General features: G+C 42.8%; 1 protein-coding gene across 1 annotated transcript; it reads right to left on the bottom strand.

The window, feature by feature from the left end:
- Window positions 1-4461: 4461 nt before the first annotated feature.
- On the bottom strand, window positions 4462-9567 carry LOC145978777 (uncharacterized). Its single transcript, XM_083111594.1, has one exon. It carries the CDS (start codon window positions 9565-9567, stop codon window positions 4462-4464), a length of 5106 nt encoding a protein of 1701 aa, XP_082967720.1.
- Window positions 9568-12056: the final 2489 nt, after the last annotated feature.

Below are 12056 nucleotides of genomic sequence, written 5' to 3'. Positions count from 1 at the left end.
ACATGCGAATTAATTAAAACCCGTGCAAATTAGTTATAAGTACATACAAATGAATTGCGAATATTAAATAGCAACATCCGTTATCGTATTCTTTTACTACTTAGGACGGGTTCTATCTTTGAGAAACGCCATGATATATGCCATGGCATCTGAAATGCCATAAGATTTTTCGCTTTATACGGTAGCATTTTGGTCATGGCACAAATTTTAAGGAAAATGCTTCTTTACCTTTAGGGTCAATCTCGGCAAGATGTGGAAGATACAAACTGGTGTAACTCCACAGATGATTACCAACTACCTGGTTCCAGTGTCTATTACCTTGTTGGACTTGTAGTTTCTAAGGATGTGTATGCTGATATGGAAATTTTTAGTATTCATATATTCCAGATGATCGCATTAAATCAATAGCTTTGCAAATCATATTTCTTCTTTGCAAGGCTATATACAAGTGCCAGGAATATTTTGATTTCGGTGATAGTGAAATAAGTTTACACGTGTGACGGTTAAACTTTCTGGGTTGTACTCAAGCATCTACGTGATAGTGGCTTTCTATAACTTCAGTGGTACATTAGTGTGTGCTCACTCTTGAAAATTTCAGAAAAAATAAAAGAGCTGCAATAGTACAGTGTGTAAGACGTCTGATTGCCACGCGGGAAACCGGGGTTCGATCTTTGGGGTAGATGATCTTAGGTACGAACTTTCCCGGCAATGTCCCTGGATAAAGAGGCTATAGGATTCACCTAGCTTCTAATAATGTGAGCACCTGGGAACAACTCTGCCCAGAGGGAGTTAGAGACGTTTACCCCTTTCTTCCCATATGCTTTCACAACATGTTGTGCAGAGGGTAGCAGTAAATAATAATAATAAACAAAAAAATCATGTAATTCTTCTACATTATATTGTTAGTATACAGGGAGAGCCTAAAAGAAATAAACAGTTCCAAAGTTTTACAGAAACAAGAGTTTTAATAGGCTAACATGTCTTAAATACTTACATTGTTGGAAGAGTATGTCCTGAAGTTTACATGGCTAAGTTACAAATGTTCTATGTGTAGCCCTTTTGTGACACAACAAATATCAATTGTATTCAAGCACACACAGTGGCGGCGATTGGGTTCCAAAACTGGGGGGAGGGCAAGAACAGTTTACTTTAACTTGATACATAAGGTTTAGCATAGTGCAGGAGCAGAGGTGGTGAAAAGTGGGGGGCAACTGTTCCCTCGCCCCCTAATCGCCGGCACTGAGCACACATATAGCCTTTTCTACCTGGCTAGCGGCCATATTGCTCGACTGACGTCAAGGGCGCTCACGTGATGCGGACGTCACGAAAACAAACGAAAGGTGGAGGTCGTAAACTTGAGTACTTTCTCTATAAAACAGTACTAAATGCTTGATAAAACAAACAGTTTTCGATTTATAAACAGATTAATCTGTGTATTTCTTTTACACTCACCGTGAACTTTGTTTATTTTAGTTTGTTTTAAGTCCACTTTATGGACAAAAAGGCTAATCGGGAATGGGCCTACAGTTTAAAGTGAGATCCGAACCTCTGTGTGCCTCCACCGCGTATCGAATCCGGGAGCCCTTGATTACAAGGCCTTCTGAGTACTTTCACAATAGTGTGTGATCATCTATCATAATTGTATATTACAATGAGAACGCATTATTCTTTGCTATCAAGGAAGGAAACATGAAATGTGATGTATCTCTGCGCATTAGGAATTATGCCAAAGGTCTAACCCAACTGCTAGGGTTGAATCATAAACAGTGGTGCCAGGAAAAGATTTGAGTTCATTGCACTTCGGTTGAAGCGTGTCAAGGTTCCAATATAATCCACATATCAACCTTGGAAGGAAGATAAATTAATCATATTTAATTGGACAATTTATACTCACGTGCTTGGTAACAGATGAACTCGTTATGCACTGAGAAGACCATGAGGAGTTGGAACATGGGCGGTGAAGATATGTTATTTTGCCTGTATTTTGGAAATATGCACAGAGAACAAGTGATCCACATTCAATATTTGAAAGAGAGAAAATACACATTTACTTTTTTTTCTATAGATTCAATTAAGAAAGTCTGTTAATTATGAATTAATGAGAAATATGGCCACATACTCTCATGTGTGTAAGGGAGAGGGCTTTTTGGTGCACACAGGGTCGGATTCAAGAGGGGCAGTTACAAGAAGCAAAGGGGCTTCAAATGGAGGAATATTACTTTGTAAATGGTCAGTGGCGGCTATTAGGGTACAAGAGGGAAGTTTTTCAGCACCACTCCCCTGCAACATTTTTGACACTTTTTAGCCCGGCACTATGACCTTGCTAAGCCTTGTCTACCAAGCGTATGTAAACTTTCCTTGCTACCCTAGTTTTGGCACCCAATCGCCACCATGGAAAAGGACCATACATGTTTTAAATGATTGATGGATTGATTGATTGATTGATTTGGTGTTTTAAGTCCACTTTATGCACAGTAAGGTTAATTGGGACTGGACCTACAGCTTAAAGTGGGATCCGAACCACTATGTCCCTCCACTATGTAACGAACCGGACCCCTTGAATACAAGGGAACCACTGCGCCATCGGGGAGGCCAAAATATTTTTAAAAGTGAGATATTTGAAATATGGTAAATATAATAAAAATATTAAACGATATAATTGAAATTGCGGAAGGCTCGCGATAATGTTAGCCCGTACTCCACATATAAAAATCCATACCAAGATTCCCCAACAGAAAATTTTGCTTTAAGTCCATCTTATGGTCAGATGGGTTAATTGGGACTGAACCTACAGTTTAAAGTGGGTTCCTAGCCTATGTGCCTTCACTGGATCGAACCGGGGAGTAACCAAGAATGAAAAATATTCAAGACTAATTAAATATATAATTAGATGATTAACATATCACGAATCTCACGGAACAGGTTTACTCCCTTTTTGTAGCTTATTGTTTACTTGTGCAGATTTAGGGAAGAGAGCTTGACTTGTCTAAAACTAACAACACACCGTCAATTAACTCTCTGACGGGAGCGCTGGAGCAGAGAATGCGCAGGGTGCAATTTTTAATTTATGATAAATTGATAGGTGTCACTATTTTAAAAAAAAAAATAAATAGCCTTTTCCTTCAATGGAGTGTCTGGTGTCGTGTGTTGAAGGCGTCTATGTTACATCTCCATTTGTCTAATTAACAGAAATATTTTCCTTTTGTTAGCGCACTGAGTGCCTCGAGCGCCTGGTCATGTAAGCCAAACCGTCACCTTATGCCAAATACCACATTCCTACATTATTATTTTATGAGCCAAAATAAATAACTAAAATAAACATTTTTAAACACAAATGTACTATGAAAGGACTTTTCTAAATTAAATAATTCGTGTATAATAAATATAAAAGAAGTAAGCGAAAAACCACATTTACATGCTACAAAAAGTGGCGCTCCACAATCGCCTTCCCTGACGCTTGGAATTAAGCAATCTTCTCCCCTTGAACAATATGACGGCCATAAAAGGCCTTCTAGTCTTACAAAATAAATTAATTAATCAGCCACTGATCGTTTGTGTCAACAAGCAAGTCGACTTATAAAGACGGATGAGAATGTGAGTACAGTGTAAAATGTTGACAGGAGAAATGTTGATCAAAGACCGCCAATTTTTGATGCCATCAAACTACCGTACGTAGCGTTTTTTAAGGTAGTCCTCCTCCGTGGCCTTGCGGTCTGAGGGAGAATTCACACGGAAGAGACACGCATCGCTTGCAAGCGAACACTCAGTAATCAATTGAACCTTTCGAACCGAAGAGAGACGACAAGCTGCACGTGTCTCATGTCACTTGCGTGTCGCTCGGACTGTGCCGTTTTCTCAATACCGTTGATGAGTGTCAGTTTCCAGAAAGCCCCGCACTACATTGGCTAACTGGCTGAACTCCACCCTGGCCCGAATTATCCTAAATGCGTCGGTTCCCGCACGGTGTCTGGTTAAGTAACAGACGCACAAAGACGATATATACATACATTTAATGTCTATAATACACATATACGAAGGACTATACAATAACTAAACAATATACACGAAGGACTGTCTGTTTGGCTGTAGAATGTCTCTACAGCGCACTTGTGACCGCGCGCGAGTGACACGGTTCTTCTCACGATGACTCTCTGATGACGACTGTTCTTTTCTCCTGGCAACGCCCAAGCTAAGAGCCTGGCTCACTTCTCGGGACGTTCCCGAATTTACCACCTCTCGGGACGTTCCCGAATTTACTTGTGGGTGTGTAAGTTCCCGAAATCAAGTATGCGGGAGGTTCCGCAGTTTCTTACTCCCACACACTTCACATGAATAACTCACACATATACACAAAAATGGAAAACAAGATTAAAAACACTAATTATACATTGTTCACCGAACATACTCCCCCCCGTTGAAATACTAATTTCAACCACAATCAATAATTTCAATGTAGTACACTTATGTCTCCTTAGAATAGGGGAGAGGAGCAAGTTTCACAATTGGACGTCTGTATTGTCCATCAGCTGTTCGCACTGTCACTGATCGTACTAACTTGTCTGGTCCTGGATGAACTTTCACTACTCTTCCTAGCTTCCATTGCTGTGGAGGGGTAGATTCTTTCAACAACACCAGATCTCCTATCCGTAGATTTTCCTTCTTCTCCATCCACTTGGGCCGCTGCTGGAGTCTGGACAAGTACTCTGTTGCCCACCGTTTCCAAAAATGTTGCGTCATTTTTTGGATCAGATGCCACTTAGACAAATAATTCGACGTGGATGTCGTAAAGTCTGCTTGTGGTACAGCCAGTAACGAATCACCGGTTAAGAAGTGTCCTGGCGTGAGTGCCGTTAGGTCATTTGGATCACTACTTAACTCCGTTAATGGCCTCGAGTTAAGACACGCCTCTATTTGTGTCAATAACGTGATGAATTGCTCATAAGTGAGTAATGTTGAGCCCATAACTCTTTTCAAGTGATATTTCACTGCCTTCACTGAAATTTCCCATACACCACCCCAATGAGCTGCTCCCGGTGGATTGAAATTCCATTGTATGCCTTGCGAGGCCGTAACATCTGACATCGATTGGACGTGCTCTTTTTGTCGCATGAATTGAAGTAGCTTTTTCAATTCTCTGTTTGCCCCTACGAAGTTCGTTCCGCAATCGCTGAAGATCTGGTTAGGTTTACCACGTCTGGCCACAAACCTACGCAATGCAGCAATGAATGTAGGCGTTGATGCATCATTTACCGCTTCCAAGTGAATTGCTTTGGTTGCAAGACACACGAAAAGAGCGACGTATCCTTTGGTGATTTTTGAAGACCTGAGTTGGCAACTCTTTATTGAAAATGGGCCGCAGTAATCTACACCTGTATTTGCAAATACTCGGCCTGGATTGACGCGAGGGGCTGGCAAACTACCCATGAGTTGAGTTGCTGTCAACTGTTTTTCCTTAAAGCATTCTTTGCATTTAAACACAATTTTTCGAATTAAGTCCCTCCCTCGTATAATCCAAAAACGTTGCTGTAGGACAGCGAGAAGTAATTGTGGTCCCGCATGCAAATGTTTCAAATGTTCATGTTTCACGATGAGCTCTGTAAGTTTATGTTCACGAGGTAACAGAATGGGATGTTTCTTATCAATTGTCATTTGTGCATTGTGTAAACGTCCACCTACTCTCAGAATTCCCTCCTGGTCCAGGAAAGGAGTCAAATTGAGTAATGGGTTGTTTGAAGGCAAAGGATTCCCTTTTTTCAAATGCTTTATTTCTGTAGGGAATGCTGTACTTTGTGCTTGTTTCACTAACACAAGCAACGTGTGATTAAGTTCGCGTGCTGATAGGGGTCCAAACTGACGTTCATTAGCACTTCGCTTGGTGTTATGCATAAATCTGAAGCACCAAGCCGTTACTCGTTGGAGCTTTGATAAGTTTGAATACTTGTTTACTAATAACTCCTCCACCTCGACCGAAGACTGTAATACGAGAAGACCCTTTTTTCTCTCTCTCTCAACCTCAGCTGTTGCTGTTGCGTTGACCGTGCGTGTAGGATTGAAGGACTGATTACGTAACCACTGTGGACCGAAGAACCAAATATCACGTTCGAACAGGGTTGAGGGAGAAATTCCTCTTGTCGCCAAATCAGCTGGATTCTCTTCACTGCACACGTGGAACCAATTCTCTGAAGGGAGAACGTCGTGTACTTTAGCAACTCTGTTGGCAATAAATGTACGCCAATTAGAAGGAGAAGAGTTTATCCAACACAAAACTATTGTAGAGTCAGTAAATGCACGGATCTCTGTAATGTTCAAATGAAGAGCTTCCTTTATTGTCTGCAGCAAACGTATGAGTAACACTGCAGCACAGAGTTCGAGTCTCGGGAGAGTCACTTTCTTCAGAGGCGCGACTCTCGTTTTGCTTGCTACAAGATGCACTTCAATACTGCCGTCGCTGTATGTAGAACGTAAATAGGCAGTGGCCGCATAGGCCCGTTCGGAACTGTCACAAAAGCCTATCAGTTCGCACGTTAGCGGTTTTGAAGACACGATGCGCCTAGGCACCTTAACATCCTGCAACTTATGCAACTCCGCCCGAAAACTTCGCCATGCAATTTCTAGTTCTGGTGGAAGTACATCGTCCCAGTCAAGTTTAACTTGCCAAAGTGTTTGCATGAAGATCTTTGCTTTGACAGTTACTGGAGATATCCACCCTAGGGGGTCAAATATTTTCGCGATGTCTGATAACAAAATGCGCTTGGTCAACTGCTCACGAATTGCGGGTTGCGTCACTGATATCGCGAATTCGTCACTCGCTGGATGCCATTCGATCCCGAGTGCTTTTATATGTTCATTTATGCTCACATCCAATGCAAAGTTCGTTTCTCGCAAATGTACCGGGATTTCATTCAGTACTCGTGTATTGTTCGAGCACCATTTCCGCAATTCGAAACCACCTCTTTGTAGAAGTTCACTTATTTGTTTTTGTAACGCGATAGCTTGCGTTACTGTATCACTGCCAGTCACTAGATTGTCTACAAAGAAGTCTCTCAATGTAATCGCCGCTGCTTCAGGAAAGTCTGCCTCTTCGTCGCGGGCCAGCTGTTGTAAACACCTGGTGGCTAAGAAAGGAGCACTAGCCGTACCAAACGTCAGTCTCTCTAATCTGAAGTCTCGTATCTCTTCTTTCGGTGACTTCCTCCACACAATGCGATGATATTCTGCATCATCTGGGTGTAATTTCACCTGTCGAAACATTTTGACAACGTCCGAAGTAAGGGCTATTTGATACGTACGAAAACGTAGCAACAAAGGCATTATGTCGTCTTGTATCTTAGGACCTACAAGCAACTTATCGTTGAGGGAAACTCCTGTCGTCGTCTTCGCACTGGCGTCGTACACGATCCGTAAAGCCGTTGTGGAACTGTCCATTTTGATGACACTATGGTGTGGGAGGTAGCAACTGCTTTCTTGGGACACAGGTAATTCTGAATTCGAAATGACGCTCATATGACCCAAGTCTATGTATTCCTGCATACACTCAGCATACTTTTGTTGACGTTGTGGATTCTTGACGAGTTGTCTCTCCATTTGTTTGAGACGCTGCACCGCTAGGGAACGTGAAGCTCCCAGAACACCGCTTTGTTCTCGGAAGGGCAATCTCACAACATAACGACCGTCGATGTCACGTGCGTGTGTTTTTCGAAAATGTTGTTCACAAAAGTTTTCTTCTTCGTTGTACAGTTTTACCGATGGCACAGTCTCTATTTCCCAGAAGCGCTGTAGGGTAGCGTCCAGATCACTACATGACGCATGATGTGATGACACTGCGCGTTTATTGCGCGGAACGTTAATTCTGCCCATAAGAATCCACCCAAGTGAAGTACTTATGGCCGTTGGTGTACCTACTGGACCTGCGACTTTCTCAGGTCTTAAAAGTAAGGGAACAATATCTGCACCAAATAAAATGTCTATTTTCCCTGGTTTGTTGAAGGACGGGTCGGCAAGATCAAGGTTATGTAGGTGAGTCCACTGTTGATCAAAAGTGAATTGCTGCTTGGGCAAATTATTTGTAATCTTCTTCACAACGATGGCTTTGGTGGTGTACGTTTCGTTGCCCGCTTTTGACCTAAACTGTAGGTCCACCATGGAACGAGAAGTACCGATACCAGTTGCCGAAATACCGGATATGGCAACACTGATGTGTTTCTTTCGAAGGCCTAATTGCTGACTACAGTCTTCCGTGACAAATGTACACTCGGAGCCCGTATCTAAGAGTGCACGAAAATGCCGAACGTTGTTGTGTCTATCCCTCACGCCCACGGTGGCTGTAGACAAGAGAACTTCCTGCAACGGAATGGCTTTCTTCTTGCTGGCGATGTGGGACGTTACTTGCTGCGTAGAACTGGGGTTTTCACGAGAGAAGTGAAGGGATGTGTGGTGCTTTCTAAAGCACACCATACACGTGCGCGAAGTACACTTTCCGACGTTACAATTCGATTGCAAACAGTTGTAGCACAGATTGTTGCTTTTCACAAAATAGTACCGTTCTTTCACCGACATTTGTTGATACTTCTGACAAGTATGCAACCTGTGGTGTCCGCGGCATTTAGGACACACAGTTTCAGCACCTGTGTGATACGAATTCACATTCTTCTTTACTTGACGATCAGTAGACCTGGGAGGGGGTTTGCTGGACATTGGGAGGCTGGAGGTCACCGTAGACGCTGCAAGAGCTCTGGCACGGACATCTAGGAACGTAGTCAGGTCCTCGAACTTGGGCACTTCTGCATTCTTCAGGGAAAGTTCCCACTGTTGCCTAGATTCTGCATCCAACTTGTCGGTGGTGTGAAAGACTAATATTGCATCCCAAGCCTCTACAGGGATGTCCAAAACCTTCAGCACACGCACACACTCAGAAGTGACGTCAATGAGCTTGCGTAACCCTGTAGCCGAGCGTGATGGCACACAAGGTTGATTAACCAAGCGATTAATCGTGCTGTTCACAATCTCTCTCTTGTTTTCGTACCGCGAAACTAGCAGATTCCACGCCTCCTCGTAGTTTGCATCCGTTATTGCGATGGACTGGATTAATAATGACGGTTCACCCTTTAATGCAGAATTCAAGTACTGCAACTTCTGAGCGCCACTGAGGTGTTTGTTGTCATGAACCGATGCCACGAATAAGTCCCGAAATGACAACCATTGATGAATGTCACCACTGAATTCTGGTAATGTTAGTTTTGGTAAACGAACGTCACTTTTCGCATCACTGTTCACCGCGACCGCGACAACGGGAGAAACGGCTTCCTTCTGTTTTTGGTACAGGGAGCCCAACAAGAACTCTAATCTGTCTTGCACCGCACTCAGTTCATCGTAGTACTCGGAGAACAATGTTTCTTCGCACTGTTTAGCGAGATTCACAAGTAATGCACTACAATCTGCACTTAGTTGAAGGACCTTGTCTATGTAGACTTGAAGTGTCGCACTTTCCAGCGTTGGTGAAGCTGACTTGTTCTCAATCCGAGTAACTTCACGCTTGAGGACTGTCTTTGACGCCTGTAACTGCTCCATGTTGACTCGTCGTACAAGAGACGCTAAACGCATATGGCGGACCGAGGGTGTGGCACGTTGACTCTTCTTCTGGCTCGTTGATTTCCCGACGACAAACTACCGGAATACGGCACGAAAACTACAATTGCGACGCATCCGGCCCGGAGGACCATTTGATGAGTGTCAGTTTCCAGAAAGCCCCGCACTACATTGGCTAACTGGCTGAACTCCACCCTGGCCCGAATTATCCTAAATGCGTCGGTTCCCGCACGGTGTCTGGTTAAGTAACAGACGCACAAAGACGATATATACATACATTTAATGTCTATAATACACATATACGAAGGACTATACAATAACTAAACAATATACACGAAGGACTGTCTGTTTGGCTGTAGAATGTCTCTACAGCGCACTTGTGACCGCGCGCGAGTGACACGGTTCTTCTCACGATGACTCTCTGATGACGACTGTTCTTTTCTCCTGGCAACGCCCAAGCTAAGAGCCTGGCTCACTTCTCGGGACGTTCCCGAATTTACCACCTCTCGGGACGTTCCCGAATTTACTTGTGGGTGTGTAAGTTCCCGAAATCAAGTATGCGGGAGGTTCCGCAGTTTCTTACTCCCACACACTTCACATGAATAACTCACACATATACACAAAAATGGAAAACAAGATTAAAAACACTAATTATACATTGTTCACCGAACAACCGTTCATCGTGTCGCCTCAGTTTGTAGTTCGCGTATGCGCAGTGAATGATTCATTACAACGAGCTATATTTAGTAGACTCTAGAGTGCGCGTCAAATCTCCTGCATATGGCGATAGCCAATAGCAGCGCACTGCAGCGGTGCCATGTCGAAATCTCACACGAAAAAGAGACAGCGTGATTGAGCGAAACGCCTTGTCAAGGAGAGCACGGCAACGCCGCACGTCTGTGATTCGCTGATGCTGTTCAGCAGTTGAAGGTCATATGCAGGAGATTTGACGCGCACTCTAGAAGTGAGCCCTACCGGAGGCCTTAAAACATGTTTGAAGCTCTAATTTGTTGATATAATAAAGTACCGATATGCACAATGTTTTAAGATTTAAACACAACTTTTTTTTTCGCTTTATCAAGTTTTTTGATGCAGTTATATGTTGTAATTTTCTTTCTACATCGTGTGAAGAGGCCGTGTTTTGGGCATTTAGGACGTAATTGCTTTTATTTTAAAAAGCCAGCTCATAGAGGCACTTTAGTCCAAAATACTAGATCAGTCAACGTGGAAAAGTACTCTAGTGCATCGTTCCTCAACCGCCGGGCCCTCGTATCAACTATACTGAGCAACGAAAGGTTCTGCTGAAAGTGGTTGACAAATAAAATAATCCTAATATAATTTATGAGTTGTGAGTTTTCGTTTTTTAAGTCCATTTTATGCACAAATAGACTAATCAGAACTGGATCTGCCCGGTGCCTCCACCGGGTATCGAACCCGGGATCACCTAATTACAAGGATATGACGTTACCACTTCGTCATCCATATTTTTTATATATGTCAACAATCCTACACGTAATCAAACTATTATTACTCTTTATGATTATGCTAGAATTTACTATTCAATATTTAATTTCATGGGTACATGTTAATTCATGCATAAAATCTTAAATACTGGAAAGGTGTTTACGAGGAAAATTCTTGGGCTAAGGGCATTGACTTTAAAAAAAATACGGGGCCGTGGTTTCAAGAAAGTTGAGAATCATTTCTCTAGTGTTTAGGTCTTCGCTTTATCCAGGCTGAAAAGTCTAGCGTATACAGTTTGAGATGAGTGCATATTATTTCTCCGTTTCTCATGCACAGCATGTCTCTCCCGAGTTTCAATAACTTGCACAAATTTTACAACGCGATTTACATATAACAATGTCTCTTGTTACGTTTTTTTCTGGTGACTAATTAACTGATTAATGCAATAATATCGGTATCATCATGCGAACTGAGCAAGAAATAAGTGTCGCTTGCCGCGTGCAGCTTCTCTCTTTGGTGTGAAACTCTCGTGTCGCTTGTCGCGTGTCCCCTGTCGCATGTCTCCCTAAGGCGCTGTGCTTTGGTCTCCGACTGCGGGACGGCATGGGTTCGAGTCCGCCTGGGTTCAGTCTCTGGGTTTTCGGCCTGTGTATAGGACCGGTGGCAACCCATTGGGGAGCTACGAGTAAGTAGCGTAACCCGGCCTCGGATTACGTCACTCCATTACCGGTTGAAGATCTCCACGCCTCTAAAGAAAAAAAAGAATAAAAAGTAGGATTGTGGGATGGAGACTGGCAGTCGGGAGATAGGCCAAAGCCCTTCAAGGACTGTCGCGCCATGGGTTATTTTATTTTTTAAAGTATTAACTGCTAGTGCATAGTGGCGGCAATGTCATTAATTTAATTTTAATGCTTTAGTATTACAAATATAATTATGATGCACCCAACTATAATAATCATTATCTATATTTTTGCAAGATGCAATATTCAGATTTAAATTTGTGAGTT

The sequence above is a fragment of the Lepisma saccharinum genome, chromosome 25 (genome assembly GCF_977018435.1).
Source record: "Lepisma saccharinum chromosome 25, izLepSacc3.1, whole genome shotgun sequence".
NCBI lineage: Eukaryota > Metazoa > Arthropoda > Insecta > Zygentoma > Lepismatidae > Lepisma > Lepisma saccharinum.
Note: the sequence above shows the minus strand (reverse complement) of the source record. Positions and strands in the feature narration are given on the sequence as shown.

What these genes read in the sequence shown, in the direction of transcription:
- LOC145978777 (XM_083111594.1), bottom strand. Translation starts at nt 9,567, where the DNA reads ATGGAGCAGTTACAGGCGTCAAAGACAGTCCTCAAGCGTGAAGTTACT.